The 16435-nt window shown below is 43.1% G+C and overlaps 1 protein-coding gene across 5 annotated transcripts in view; it reads right to left on the minus strand.

The window, feature by feature from the left end:
- DOCK9 (dedicator of cytokinesis 9) overlaps positions 1-15562 on the minus strand; it is a gene marked incomplete at both ends in the record, with an annotated part of 119665 nt that extends 104103 nt beyond the window's left edge. For 4 of the 5 annotated variants that reach the window (XM_079542526.1, XM_079542524.1, XM_079542523.1 and 1 more), the window contains one exon: positions 352-513. In XM_079542526.1, the coding sequence (XP_079398652.1) occupies positions 352-513 (162 nt within the window). Of the gene's footprint in view, positions 1-351; positions 514-15472 lie in introns of those variants that run through there. The other variant, XM_079542527.1, reaches the window with a different exon arrangement.
- Between the last annotated feature and the right edge of the window lie 873 nt (positions 15563-16435).

The raw sequence follows: 16435 nt of genomic DNA on the forward strand, positions 1-16435 counted from the left end.
TCCTCAGTTTTTCCAAATAATGTAATTATCTGTGCTCCATTTGAAGTGCCAAATACATTCCAAGAGCACGTTAAGGAAGATTTAACATATGATCTTCTGTACCAATCCTGTTCACAGAGAGCAAATTGCTCACACTATTAATACATACTCATTATATCATTTAGATTTGAAACCCAAGCTTTGATGTTACAGCTGCATGCACACGTGTATTACATGCCACATACATGCACTAGCATGCTATACTATCAAGGCAATACCAAGTCTGTACACAGTAGACGTTAAATAAGCACGATATTTAGTTTAGCTTTCAATTACCAGATAAAATTATTACTGAAACAAGTTTGTATTTACCAGAGATGAATGAACCAATATTCCTGAATCTTCATCTGGCAAGCTGAATGCTGTATATTCAAGGGCATTGTTGTCCCCTTGCTGTTTGCAAATATAGCCACAGTTTCTCTCAAAAACTGTTCGGATGCCTTTAAACAGAACCACACTTGTAGTGCAACCCATTCCAAATCCAGTGAATTTTGCATTTCTAGCAGCCCTGATTGCATTTGCAGAATGTCGTCTTCCTTTGCTCAGCTCGGATAATTTCCCTGTGCTTTGCAGAAATATTTCTTTGTACAATCTTCATTATGTCCGACATTCAGTACGTTCCTCAACTAGAAGCCATCAGCTACTGAAATGTAATCCTATTTGTTTAAGCCAAACACTGCCAAAAATCCAGCCGCCGAAAAAAAATCAGAGGGTGATGAAAAGCAAAGGATACCTCAGCTGAAGAAGATAAGAGGCTTTCAGCATGCGCTGTACTCCACAAGAGAGATGAAAAGATATTCCGGAGGGTCTGGGAAACAGCTCCCAGATTTCAAAGATCCTCAGAACATAATTAAAGATGAAAGGAAACTGCAAAGATACTGCTGCAGTTTCTGCTGCCAGCCACAAAGAATCCTCATCTGCTGCAAGAAAGCACACTCCCAGAATGCCTAGCACAGAGTTCGTACTAGCAAACATTTCTTTCCTTGACCTATTTGTGCTTTTCAATGTTTAAAAGCAGAAGTGTTACACGCGAGGACTCAAAACTGAAGGGAAATTAAGTTACTGCTGCTAGTGAGAAACAAAACCCTTCAATCTAACCTACATGTTATCAATGTGCTGTTCTCAGTTCAGGCAAACCACAAGGGAGCTGGATGCTGACAACTGTCGTTATCTCTTCTTTTCTCCCTCACGCATAAAAGTCACCACTTGGAGTAGTGAGTTCCCATCTGCCAGAACTGACTTCATGAAGTCACTGATAGCAAATAGCTGTACTTTTTTTTTTTTTCTTTTTTTTTTTTTAATTTTAATGACTATTTGATTATTTTTAATTAAAGGGACTTCAGGGAAGCACAAAGGGAGGGGAAGAACAGATCAATGATGTCAGCTACACATTTGTCCCCGTTCAAACTAACTTAGGGAAATGCTGTAATGAATGATTCAGAAGAAATATTCAAGATTTACTAGCATTTTTCCCTTTCATCTAGCTAGTTAACACATCTCAGCATTACATTTCTAACTCAAATACGGTATAATAGTATGTAGAAACATTGATTTAAAAGGAAAAAGAATCAATACTTGACAACAATCCAGGTAGTTCCTTCCAGTCCCATATTCTCCAGGGCAGTCATTATCATGTTCCACACATTGTAAGAAATATAAATTGTGTTACAGCAGTTTGTCAATAAGGAGTAGCTTTGGGCAGAGGAAAAAAAATAAAGTGAGGATGAAGTGTTTAGCACAAATTCTGCTCATTATAGAGCGGCTTCACATGCATCAGACAGCTCTTTCAAATGGCGAGAAAATGGCCTCACTTTTAAAGCACCACACAGGATGTGGAAACACACAAAGAGTTCATTGAGGAACACAAACGAGATGATAGAATCACAGAATGATACAGGTTGGAAGTGGCCTCAGGAGGTGCTCTAATTCAAAACTGATGAAGAGCAAATTTAATTCTGTCTGCATCTTGAATAAATTTAGCATCATGGTCCTACAGTATTTTAAAAAAGGCAACTGAAACTGATTCGGATCAATACCGTGGTGATGGCAATGACATAAAAAGCATTCCAAATTGAGCCTGAAAGGCAGATAAACATAAGGTCATAAGGGATGGGAAGAATCCCGATACAGGAGGTGCGTAACCAGGTGCTTAAATATTAATACTGTGAGACATGTGAATACGTAAAGCAGACTGCCAACAAGCTGACTTTTTCCTGTGTCACCATTGTGAAGCAAAGTGGAGATTCCCAGCTTTACAAGGGAAATTCCTGCAATTGTGGTGAGCACCCCGCACTGCACAAAGCAGTGAACACGCAGACAGAAATGTGACACAACTGTAATACTATTCATTAACGGAATTACATCTCAAAGTGAAACCAGGATGACTGAAAAATTCTTCTGAGGGTCTGATGGAACTTTCTCTATCAAGAGGAAAGAGCTAAGGGGCAGCCTGAGGTAGCCAAAGATTTTAATCTAATGGTTAGAAAGTAAACAAAACATACAAACAAAACATATGAACAAGATTGTATTGTTCATGATATGAGCAGCAAGCTGACACTGCAAACTGCCTTTAGATGCACGTGGCTTACGAGGTCTTTCTCCCTTAAGGAAGGAAAGAAGGGCTGTGGAGAGGGGACGTGAATAATGTTACCTCTCTTTGTGAAAAAAGGTCTGCTTGCAGATTTCCAGTTATTCCAATTAGCACGTATTGCAAATACTACATTCCTAGACTAGACTCCCTGGTTTACAGGGGATACATCAAGCTTCTCCCTGCTACGTACTGTACTGGACCAGTACTGACTGCACTACAAGATTCCTGAAGTTAAAAAGATGAAATTGTTTCTTCAGAAGGACATGTCCCTCTAAGTCATGGACAGGTAATATAGAAGAAGCTCTAGCCACTCTCAGAAGTAATTGCTGGGAACTGCTTAAGAGAGGTTCCACAATTACTTTAAAAGCCTAACCACCAGTCATAACCTTACTGTAGCAAATGTCTAATGATCTCTTTTCACTGCAATACCACAGGGCTTCCAAATATTAAGCAGCCCTACAGCAACCAAGTGAGTTCCAGCAAGCAGAATCTCGTAGGTAAAAAGTAAACAAGTGCCAGAAATCAGGCCATTTTAACCAATGCTTGCAAGTCTTGGTTTGATGCTGGTTAGCACCCTACAAAGATGGAAGTCTTTAAGGAAAAGCTACTTGAATTGATTTAAAATCATCTTGTAAAACTCTCAGTAATAAGAGTTTATAAGGTGAAACTAGACAGAAATCAGAAATGGGAGAGTTTCCCATCAAGTATGTTACCACAAAACAACATGGGCATTCTGTCTTCAGACATGCCACCATTAATGGAAAGTATTTCATAAAGACACAAGGCCTTATCTGCAGGAGAATGCAATTCAGTCAGGATTTAAGCACATAGGCATTTAAGGCACAAAAACACGTTTGATCCCTTAAAACATTTGAAGTACTTAAAATTTTACCAAATCAATTGTCCTTGATACTTAACATAGCCAAACTGACGCCACCTTGACAGAGTGAGCATCTGGTTCCTTAGTGATTTTAACACGTACTGACTGAACTCAGCTTTCCGCAAAGCCTGACAGCATCTGTAGGTGGAGCACTACCTTCCTTCCATCTGGCAGCTGTCTGTGGATCAGCTCAGAATGCTAGAGATGTGGGCCCAAAGCTGCCTAAGCCCAGAAGGGTTAAAACAAACACCAGTTATAGTGCGCCTTTGGAGTGCCTTAATAACCAGATAATCCAGACCAAGGTACTGGCTTTTGTCTGGTAAAGCTGCAGGAAAGAACTAAGATCCACAAGCCCTGCAAGAGGGAGAAGAATAAACAACAGTTCCAATGTACAAGAATGATCCTAGAGGAGAAGCAGAAAATTCAGGTTCTGGTGCCTGATATAAGGACTGCTGAGATCTTGGATAATTCTGCTTGAAGCAAACGCTCAAAGGAGATCTTATCGCTATCCACAACCACCTAACAGGAAGGTTAAGAGAGGATGCAACCAGGCTCTTCTTGGTGGCAGTCAGACGGCAAGAGATAACGCATGCAATATTTAATTTAGATACAGGGAGTTTTTGATGTGTATATATATATTTTTTTTAACCATGAGAGTAGTCAAACATTGAAATTAAACAATCTCCCCATCTGTTGATAGTAAAACTAGACCAGCATAGTCTCCAAGCAACCAGATCTACTTGGAGCAGGGAATTGGACCAAGTAACTCATATTTGTCCTTCAGCCCATGCCCTCGCATGACTCCTTGGCACTGTATCAGGTAGCCACACATCAACCACTGAAACAGAGGAAAGATCCAAGAGAACTCTGTTCTTGAAAAGAAGGCCAGCTATGCTTCCTCCAGGAGATAATCTTGACAACAGCATGTAATTTTGAATGAGAATCCGCACACTCAGCAAGGCCCAAAGAAGACATACACATCACAGAGAAATGAAAAAGCTACTGTAACATTAAAAACCCCAACTATATCATCAGGCTGAAGACCAGAAGCAAGTTTATCATCCGTATCATACGTCAAAAAGTCAAAAATAAGGCTTATGAGGACTGGAGCATTAGCCACAGAAGCTTGTCATAGCCAGCTAATAGCATAAATTGATTTTAATCTACATACAAGGGAATGTTTATTATGCCTTTTTTTACATCTGGCCGAGTGGGAAGGAAGCCTAAATGATGCAACCCATGGAATGGTAATCCAGAGATTTGAATCTTGCATACACAGTATCATGTATGCACTGATGGAGAGATACACACATTTAAAACCCCACTAATTACAAAATACTAAATGCCATAGCTAGTACTTTACTGTTGCATAACTGAGAGCTACAAAAAGGTCAGCCTTCTCACAAGTCCATTCTTATACACATAATAACACATTCTCATCCACAAGTGAGCTTGGGGAGTAACCAGCAAGGCACACACCTTAAGTTCAAGCTTAACTCAAGTATATCTTCAGGGCAGCCATAGTAAGAATAACCCAGAGAACTTCAGGAAGTTGCCCAACTACACTGAGCAAATGAACTTCCATTAGTAAGCATGAGACATAAAACAGTTAAAGGAGCTATAGATGTCTTCTGTTTCAAGCCATAGCACAGGATTCTGGTATGAAACATGCTCACATGACTCCATCTAGTGGTTATAAAACTTCCAGCTTCCTCAAATTGACCCTTTTACTCTGGGCTCTGACAACTTTTTATTCTGGGCAACTGACATGATAGCCACAACATATGCTTCTTATAATTAAGTTCAGAACATGTCACTAATTATAGGATATTATTTTCAGGAATACTGATGAAACCATACTAAAGTACAGACAAAATACAGCAGACTAGAAAAGAATAGTTAAAGCCCAATTTCTGAGCAATTGTACTGTGTTCAGGGAAGAATATCAGGAACTCAGAGTTCACATATACTTTTATTCCCCCTACAAAGGTTATTCAGATTCAGGTTATTCTCCTTTCCTTTGTTACTAGCTTGTTAAGAAACAAGTTCCAAGGTCCCTCCACCATATCCCTAGCTGCCAAAAATTATGCTGGAAGCACTGTCCCTTAAAACTTACCAGTAAGACTGTATACAGTGAGAATTCTTCCTGTTATCTATTAGAAACCTCACATTTCACAAGAGAAAACCTCTGGACCGTGCTGTATGTTACAGCCAGGAAGAAGTTTGTACACAACGTTCTTGGGCCATGCACAGTACTAGGCAAATAACTCCATGGCAGTAACAGGCCAGGCAAGCAAGACTCCCAAGAGAATTTTGAAGGAAACTGGAATAGCACCCTGCAAATAATTATAAAGTGTGCCTCTTCATTAACCTGAATGCTCTTTTTAGACTGACTCAAATCAGACGTTCACCAAGAAGTCAAGATCCCCTTTGGATTAGCAAACACTAAGAGTGAAGCTCCTTGAACACTCTTAATGGCAAACATACAACAGCGACTTTCAGCTAAATCACCTACTGAATCAGATGCAAAAGTATTAGTGCAAGTCAGTGCAGGAAGGTTCAAATGTGCTTAACAGAATGAGGTCAGAAGTACCACTTAACACCACTGCACTGGGACACTGGCAATGCCTTCAAACTGGAAGTTGGATGAGTACCTTTCAAAAATTTCAATAACAGAGCCTTTTCAACTACTTTGTTTTAAGCTCACAATGCTAGTATTTAACTTCAAATTTCTTCACAAATCTGCTGAGACAGAGCTATCTCGCTATCCCTTTCTCCCACTGAACTCTTTCTTTGGAGCACGTGTCAAAACACAACCACATCACACAGAATCACAGAATGGCCCAGGTTGAAAGGGACTTCAAGGATCATGAATCTCCAACCCCTCTGCCACACACAGGGCCACCAACCTCCCCATTTAATACTAGACCAGGCTGCCCAGGGCCCCATCCAACCTGGCCTTGAACACCTCCAGGGACAGGGCATCATCCACAGCCTCTCTGTGCAGCCTGTTCCAGCACGTCACCACTCTCTCTGTAAAGAACTTAACATGAAGAACACAGGCTCTGAACATGCAAGCTGACAACAACTTACATTTCTACATGTTCACATGCATTGAACCCAAGGCCCCTGAAATCAACTACACTTAGGATTTCACCTACGATAACACACAAATTGTAATGTATTACATTACACACTGATGTAAATGGATATTGAAATTCTTTTCCTACTTAATAATATGAAAGCATTACCCATTCTCAGTATAACATGTAGTCACTCCTTGTGGAAAGATTAACTTTATAGCAGTAAAAACATAAACTACTCTGAATTCACAAAACAACTCCTTCCCAACCACAGAGCACTGAATGTAGCAAAAGCAGTGTAGCCCATGACTCAAATTTCCCAAGCTAGACCAATGTCTGTCACCATGCTATCTCTTTTGAAGTCCACAGCTACAGCTCAGTATCAAAAAGCAACCACAAGTACATAAAGCAGCAGCTAAGGATTATTTATGTACATGACGGCTCTGTATTACATGCCTTCCTGTCTTCTAGGTGCTCTGAATCAGCATTACTCATTCTCAGTTAATGTTGTGACTGAACTTAAATCCAAAGGGTTTTTTAAATATATTTTGGTTATTCAGTTAATTCTATGTCATAGAATGGTTAGGGTTGGAAGGGACCTGTAACATCATCTAGTTCCAACCCCCTGCTATAGGCAGGGAAACCTCCCTTTAGACCAGGTTGCTCAAAGCCCCATCCAGCCCAGCCTTGAATGCTTCCATGGAGGGAGGCATCCAGAGGCTCGCTGGGCAACCTGTTTCACTGTCTCATCACCCTCACAGTAAAGAATGCCTTCCTAATATCTGATCTGTACCTACTCTCTTCCAGTTTAAAGCCATTTTCCCTTGTTCTGACATTACTTGCCCACCTAAAAGGTCCCTCCCCAGCATTCCTGTAGACCCCTTCAGGTACTGGAAGACATCTATAAGATCTCCTCAGAGCCTTCTCTTCTCCAGGCGAAAGAGACTCAGCTGTCTCAGCCTGTCCTCACAGGGCAGTTGCTCCAGCCCTCTGATTATCTTTGTGGCCCTCCTCCAACAACTCCATGTCCAGTCATTCAATACTCCCACTGTGTGAATAACTATGTTTCTTAGTAGAAGAAACTACAAAAGGGACTATTTAATTCCAGCTGGTAGGGACTGTAACATTGTTTATGCACAAACTCGATCCCTCAAGATTTCAAACCTTCAGAAGAATGGGGTGTTAGTACTATTAGTGTTTTTGTCCCTTATTTTTTTGTTTTCTAGTACTCTTTTCTAGGATTATTAGAAGAAACTTTTCCAGAGTACTGCTAAGTATGGAAAGAAAAAAAAAAAGAAAAAGAAAAAAAATGTAAACTTTTTTTTTTCCATGATTTTCTCAGAATTATGAAGTCCACATTTCTTAAACTATCGACAATATTGTCTCAGACAGAAAAATTATCCAGAACTGCTCTTTTTGGATACAACAATATTCAAAGGGCTAAATAACAAATTTCTCTCTTAACACCTGATATCCTTTCCTTCTGATGGTGAGCAGAAAGAAATTCCAGTTGGTCCTGGAATATGAACGCCTTTTTTTGTTTTGTTTTGTTTTGTTTTGTTTTTTCCCCTCTCTCCTTCAGAGAAGGCCCCAAACCAAAGGCTGGCCTGGGCCCAGCGACTTCGAAGTAGAATTTCGGCTGAGGTTTGGATACACACCGACACCACCACATACACCAGTCTGAATCAGACTGCAATCTGCTTGCTTCCTTCAGACGCAGAGCTAAGGTTAATTTGTTCTTAAAAAGCAATCTAACATCTTAGACCGAGGACACAAAAGTGTGAGAGAATGATGGCTCCCCACCACACCCCTGGAGTTATCTTTCTTGCTGCCTTCTTTTTGCTCTGGATACCCATCAGTGGCACCAGGCTGACAGCACCACCTAAAATAAAGCATAAGTTTACAGAATGGAGACGCGAGATGGCTGAAGTTGGAACCGGCTGCCTGAAGTCACCTGCTCCAAATCCTGCCCAAGCAGGGACACAGTAGTCTCACCAGCCTGAGGTGTGAGATCCACAAAGTTTGCATCAAAGTTTCTTAGTCACCTCTTTCTAGTTTTTCCCCACTTTAACTGCCAGAACCTTCAAGGCAAGCAGCAATCTTCAAAGCCAGCAGCAGAAAGCGCCAAGACAATCTTAATTCCCCATTCTTCCTTTCATACCTGAATCATCAGTCAGAGGGGAGGGGATGACAAAGTGCTCTAACAGATTCACTAACTCATCTTTACACAAAGAATCCCACTTCCCACCCCTGCAGTCAGATTGAGTTTATTTTCTTCATGTGTCTGCAGCAAAGCTGGTATTTCTTTCAACAAGCAGCAATAGTATCTGCTACAGATGTTGGACTTCTTTTACCAAATGTCTGCTCTCCAAGCGGGTTTGCTTCATAAAAATCCCCTTCAGAGCTTCTGCTCAACTTTCTGAAGACCTCTGGATGCTTCATATACCACTTTCCCAAGCACAGTCCATTGTACTAATGAAATCCTGGTCGTTGTTTCACACATGAAGAAAAGCAAATTGTTTTCACAGCCCTTAAGACTGTTTTTTCATTTGTTTGTTTTGTTTCTGATAGTACAGGAAACTTCAATTCTGAGTTAATACGCGCTCACTTTCATTCTCACCAGAATAACTTGAAGTACTTCTACAGGAAAAAACAAACCCCACAGCTCTCTCACGATACGAGACCTAAGATTATTTCACAGTATCTTGAACTTAATCATCTACATACATCAGGGCCTGTGAAGTAAGACAGAATGCAGTCCTTCCCCCACACACCTGCCTATCCTCTGTATGGTCTCAGATAAGTTTACATGCTTGGAATAATTAGAGTATCTTCTCATCTTTAGGTATGCTATTTCCAAAATCTTTCAATGAGAAGAGCATTGTGTAATACATGGATTACCTCTGCAGCTTTATGCATTCTACGCTTTGTATAATTAATGCTTTTGATGGCTACAGATGGTCTAAGGGGAACGTGGAGAGACAAAGAAGAACGAATCAGTCTTTTTCTTCTCTCAAATGGAGCTTTGCCTTCAGTACCCACATCAAGTATCATTTGGCCTCAAAACCCAAGATCATTTGGCCTCAAAACCAGAACTAAATATCAGCTAAGAAAGAGGGATTATGTACATTTTTATATGCCGTATTTTCAACATCAGCACATTAGGTAAATTCTTCAAACTCCATCCCTAATTTCAGTTTCTTGGATCTCAGTGATGAAGATGAGATACTATCTCAACAGTGAGCCACTAGCACCAATCCCCCTCTCAGTATTTACAGAAATTCAAAGTAAAAGCAATACATGCAATGCATTTCTCAGAACGATGCACCCAAGCATTCTGCTATCTGAAGAAGAATTCCCCCTTATTAGCTTCAATGACTTACCAGTACCTTTTCTTTATTAATATTTTTTTAAAGAAAGTGTGTGAATTTTGCAGTCTTAGATCTACTTCAAAAATACAGCATCAGGTAACATGGTCAAATCCACCAATGATTGAGTTTCACATGTAAGTGCATTCATGTGATGGTTATCTAATCTCAGGCATTACTCAGAGGCAAGTGATCAATCACCCCAATAGCCACATACACTTACCAGTAATTTCAGCAATGACACCTATGCAGTAACAATAAACAGGTGATATTAAAGGTGGAGTTTTCAGAACTAGTAATTACAGACCTTTTTGAGACATTGGCATAGGTCACAACGCAGCATAACCAAACATGTGGCTTTAAGCTGGACATACTGTTTTAAGTTTATTGCATTAGATCTTTAACGTGGGGAAAAATAATCAGAGCTGTGGAATTCCCAAGTTTCATTTCAGGTTTGAGAAGTTACACTGCTATTGAGATACAAACACGTGATCCTGCTTGGGCTTTTAATGGCATTAGTAGGAGGGAGAGAAGAAAAACTCTGCAGCATTCTGTGCTGCGTGAGCTGTTGCCACCATAGCCGTCTACCACCACTGTACACCTGATGTTTGCTGTATTAGAAACAACAGTTTTTAAGACATTTACTCCTATTTCAAACAATTATCCTTATCCCTGGGCTAGGAAAAACTCTAGGAAAAAAAATATATATATATGAAGAAATCAGACGTAGCTAACAAGAATGATCTGCTGCTGCTGAATGGGTTAATTATATTTTTGTTCATACAACAGTTTTTCCCCTCACAATCTCTTTCTGAACAGGCTTACTGACATTTAAAATTTATGCAAGTCCTAAGGTATTTATTAATAGAAACTTTAGTGCTATAGCCCAGCCTCTGAATCTTCCCAACCACAAAAATGTCTCATACCCAACAAGTCCTCTTAGCAGTACCAGACGTGCCAGAAACAACCATTCCATTACTACTGCTTTGCATCCAATTGAAAAGGCTTTCCCATGCACTTTGTTGAAGTAAAATTAGCATACTTATCACAAAGATCACATACGCCACCAATTTTTATTTCCTTAAGGAAATGCAAGCGGTGCATGCCATAAACTAAAACCACCTCTTCAGGTTTGAGCATCATCTTCCCCTCCTACCCTCCGCCCCAGAGTTCAACAGTTCAGATACGAAGCACCACAATTCGCACCCAGCTCCTTCAGGCTGAGATGCCTTGGGATGATGCTGAACAGCCAGCAACTGCTTTTCTTTGAAAATCCTCAGTGTCGGCTCTCATCTCTTTGCTTTCACTCACCTATTCATAATAATGTACTTTCCAAAATCGTTACGTATTTAATTTCACATTCCAAGCTCAAAGCTTTATCCACGTTTCCACCTTTACAGCATCCATCAACTGTTCCCGCCCTCTGCTCTCTGTATCAGCATCCCTCCAGCATTACATATCACTTTCTCAGTTGCTGGCTTGCTTTAGGGAAAGAGGGAACTACTTCCTTCTATACAACAGCAGCTAAAAATCTCACCATTGATGAGGTTTCAAATACTCCATTCACCGTACACAGAGCAAACACTGCAGAAAAGCACACAAACCCTCTCTGTGTACAGGATATATGAAAGGACACACAAATCAGACAAAAAATACCAAGCCAGAATGAATACTGCACAATCCTCCAAGTAACAGTGTTCTTGGAGAAGCAGCGTGTTAAAGCATAGTAATCATGTAGTAAAGATCAGGATTGCAAAGACGGAGCTGAAATTGTGTTCAAGTCCAGTATAAGCCTCCTTAAATGAAGAGCAACCAACCAAACAATAAACCTCCTCTGACTGTTGATCCAAGTGTTGTTTTGGAGATCCAAGCACTCTTTTTATGATATATCAACTTTCTTCTACATCTGAGAAGCTGACTTTCTGCAAGACTTTTTAGAACTTTAGGCCTCTACCAGGTACTTAAAGTTACATATAAAGCCCCAAAGTGATTATTTCAGCCTTCAAACACTCAAACCAACTTTGTATTAAGTCAAGAAGGAGAACTGCAGAAGATAATCTGTTGATTTTTCTATAGAGGAAACATTTGCCAAATTATTTGGTACATGTAGATCTTTATCTGCATACATGATAATGGCATTTTATTGTTAACTTGGCAAAAGAAGAGCCAACCTGGCATGCCATTCTCCTTGTTGTTTGTTCATCCATCTTTAAATGTAAGGTTAATTTAGGATAAGGTACAACACCTACTTTGTCACTACAATAATTTATCATTATCATTTCACTGAATGAGACACCAAACTCCACCTCTCTACTATGTTTTAGGTAACATAGTACCACTTAAAGAGATCACTGCCAGTTATGCATAAGGCTAAAACTGCATTGAAATCTGCTCTTGATAAGGCTGTTGGTTTTAGAAACAGACCTTTCATCACCATACCCTCCTTCCCAGACACAGATGTATTTGGATGGCCAAACGCACCAACATGAAATCACACAAAGTAAGTCAAAACAAGTTAGTCAAAACAGTGGCAATGCGCAAGAAAATCATGTTAAGCAAGCATGCTAATATGCTGAAAATAGCAAAAACAGAATCCAAACAGACCAATATTTATCTTATGTGCCATAGACAATGAGAAGTTGACAGACAAATAATAACATTTGCAACTGTGCCAACTGAACCATACCTGTTGGTTCAGGAAAGTAAAACAAACAAAAAGAATGTATGAGATCTTAAAAGTTGCCCAGAGAACTTGTTTCATTCTGATTAAAACTAGCGTGGCCAACCACGTGTGCTTATTATTTAGCCAGGCTTTTTAGTCTGTCAGTTGGCTGAAATTCGCTGACGTTCAGCTCCAATGAAAAGCAATAAGAAAATATAAGATATGTCATACTATCATACAATACTGATAATGCTGTTTTCAATCCTCTTTCATGAATATGATTCTAGGAACATTTATACAGCAGAGAAGATAAGCATGTTTGAGAAGTGCTATCTGGTAAGCCTCATTTAAACATGGGAGATGCTTTTTATTTAGAACGGTGCAAGACAGACATTTTTGATGGCAAAAATGGATGGGCTTGTTAACTATAAGCTACAATAAAAAGACAAGAATCTACACAGCTTCACAAGTATTAGCAATTCTTCTCTGTCTCCTACTGCAAATAATAATGGCATGATCTGTGTCACTGCTCAGCACATCCTGCTGCAGAGATGTACAATCTGAAGCAACATTTGGTTGTACACATCTGGACAGATGATCCACCATGAACTGCAAGCTTGAATTCATTCCTTTCTACCTCCAGAACCCTCACTGCAAGCCCAGCCAACAGAAAACAGTTTCAGTATTTTTTCAGTATTGGAAAGCTTCAGAATTTGTCCTTGAATCAAGTGATGACAGTAAGATCACATTAGTTACTAATGTGGAGCAATGTTTTGTAGACAACCCAGTTCAGAAAATCCTTAGGGGTGCTCTACCAAAGAGCTTTTGAGGCAGATTAGAGGGAAAAAAAAGTGGGTCTTTAAAGCAACAGCTCTGAATAGAACCTTCCACAACCACTTCAATACAGATAAGAATCCTGCATCTATCATATCAGCCTAAGAAACTTCTCTGATAATAAAAGCCAGGAATTCTGTCAGCCCAGAAGCCAGTCAACTTAGAGAAGTAACTATTTCTTACTTTTAATACTTTTGAAGTATAGAATGGTACTATCCTAAATTCCTTTTCAGAGAAAAAAGAAGTATAATTTCATTCTAAACATCACAATGCCCTATAAAAAGTTACAGCAAATTCAAAAATTAACTCATAAAGGAACAGTTGGGATCACTAGGCTTTTATTACAGGATTTAAGCATCATGTGAAGAGGACAGAGGAATTCAGTAATCAAGTAAAGGGTGTGATAGTAGGGAGGATGTAACAGCAGGGGCAACATTGCTAGCACAAGAGGGTGAGCTTCAGCACAAGGCTGAGACAGACAGGGATGTTGCTCTGCATGCCAAACTAACAGAAAAGGATCACAAACCTGTCCTGATTGGCAAGTCATTAGTTTCTCGTTCAAAAACAGCAAGGGAAGACCTTCTACGAAGCAAGACTCATCCAGCATTCCACTTAACTTCACTTCTTTCAGCTCTTCAGAATTGTGCAGAATAATCTGCTGTGGCAAAAATACTTTGAATATTACTGAATAACATAATTTGGTGTATTTGATCAAGTTGAGGAAATAAAAGAACGAGGAAAATGTTTTCCAACTCATCTCAATGACACCAATTACAAGTGAATTCAGGAAAATACATCCAAAGGATGGAGGCAAAAGGGATGCTTTGTTGGGGCAAGGAAGGCAGGAAAACGTTGCTGAGTATTGCAAGAGTAACTTTACTTCTATCGTGACATACCTCATACCTGAACCCCCTTCATGCTCCCTCCCTCATTCCTATCCCTCCAGGAAGAAGCTGAAGTGTTAATGTCAAGTAGATGTTCAGTGCATGCACGCATGTTTGGTGGAAAGCTGTCACTCAGGCGGACGGGGAACTGCTCCTCTTAACACCTGTGTCATACAGTCCTCAAACCACAGTTATATAAAAAGTAATTTAATTTCAGAGACATCATTTTCATAAAGTATGCCTTTAAATTACAGCCGCAGCACGCAGTCCTGTCATAGATCCATACACGTGAAAGGAGAAGCCGTATGTTCTAACGAGCAGCACAGAGAAGCAAAGACCCCACTTGGCATTAACGAGGCTGAAAGCAAACAAGGCAGAACAGCTTCCAGCATCCCAGTACCGAAATCTCTCTACTTACACAAGGTTAAGAGCTTACTGAAAGGTTCACTAAGACAGGGAGACAACAGGACCACGCGGAGAACAAACGCACAGCGTGAAGGAGAGCCCTACGAGAAGCTCTGCCCAACCTTGCTCAGCACTTCAGCTTAAATTAATGCAGCAAACCGTGCAGCAGCGAGCGCGGCGCAGGCAAGAGGGACGCCCAGCACACTCAATTGATCCCTGCCATCCTTCCGCACGAGGCGAGACACCAAACACGACAACAACAACAAAGTGCTCTAATTGCGAGGCGTTAGGACGGAAAGAATGACTTTTGCACCATTCGCCCGGCCGCTGGAGCGCTGGGAACGAGGCGAGGTGCGAGCCGCAGCCGTCCCGCAGGTGGAGGACGGCAGGAGGCCTCCGTCCGCATCTCGGACGCGGCCCCGTTCCTCGAGAAACAAAAGGCACAAAATAACAACGGGAAGAAGCGGGGCGGACGGCGTGGCGGCAGGTTACCGGGCGGGGCCCCCCGCCGGCGCTGCCCGGGGAGGAGCCGACAGGAAGGCAGCGTCCGGCCGTGCCCGCCGTGCCCCGCCGCCGCCGGCGCCGGCGCCTCCTCCCGCGGACCCCCCCCGCGCACCGCAGGGACCCGAGGCCCCGTCCCCGCCCCGGGGCCGCCGCCCGCCTCTTCTCGGAGGCCGCGCCGCAGTTCCCCCCGCCCGCAGCCCCCGGGGTGCCGCGCCGCGCTCACCGCCAGGACGGAGCCGCGCACCACCTCCGAGACGCTCTGCCGCAGCTCGGCCGCCGTGCCGGGCTTGCTCAGCGCCCGCGTGAACTTGCGAGTCTCCGGGGCCGCCAGTGCCATGGCTGCGGCTGCTGCTACTGTTGCCGCCGGCTCGTCCCGTTCCGCTCCCCTGAGAGTCCGGCCGCCGGGCGGCCCCGCGTGCGGCGGCTGTTGGGGCGCGCGAGCCCCGCCGGGGGGTGTCGCCGCTCCTGTCAGGTAGCCCCGCCCCCCGGCCGGGCCAGCGCGCGCCGCGCTCCCACCTCCGAGCCCGCCGGGCGGGGGCGACGGGGCGCCGCCGCCGCCGAGACCGATTGGCGCGGCGCGCCCGAGCCCCGCCCCCACCTGTCCTCGGGGCGGCTTTGCGATTGGGCGGCCGGTTACCTGCCCGCCGAGACTCCCCACCCTCATTGGCTCGGCGTGTAGCCGAGGCCGAGGTGAGGGGCGGGGCTGACGAGAGGCGGAAGTTGCCGCCCCTGCGAGCGGGCGCCGCCCCTGTGGGCGGGCGGTGCGGCGGAACGGCGGCGGGGGAGGTCGCGCGGGGGTGGAGGTGGATCTGTGAGCGCAGCCGGGTCTCGGCTGTGTTAAGGCAGAGCTGCGAGGGCTGTACGGCGCCCACCGCAGATGCAGTCCCCTGTTCTCGTGTAGTTACCGGGCTCCTTGTCCCGCACTGCTGCGCTCACGGTGTGCGCGGGCGTTGCGCGCCTCGTGAGTTCAGATGCCTGCAGTCCTGCGGCTGCTGCAGCCCGAGCAGCGGCTTTGAACGGGAGCTCAAACCGCTTTTCTGCACCGACCCCTTCTTTCAGCGGTGGGCCTTCCCGGCTTCTCCGTCCAGCCCTACCTCGGGCCGCTCCGTCCACACCTGAGCTCTGCTTTCTGTAGCTCTGCACAGCTCTGCAGGCTGTGTCGCCACACAGTACTACTGTGTACGCT

The sequence above is a fragment of the Tetrao urogallus genome, assembly GCF_951394365.1.
Source record: "Tetrao urogallus genome assembly, chromosome: 1".
NCBI lineage: Eukaryota > Metazoa > Chordata > Aves > Galliformes > Phasianidae > Tetrao > Tetrao urogallus.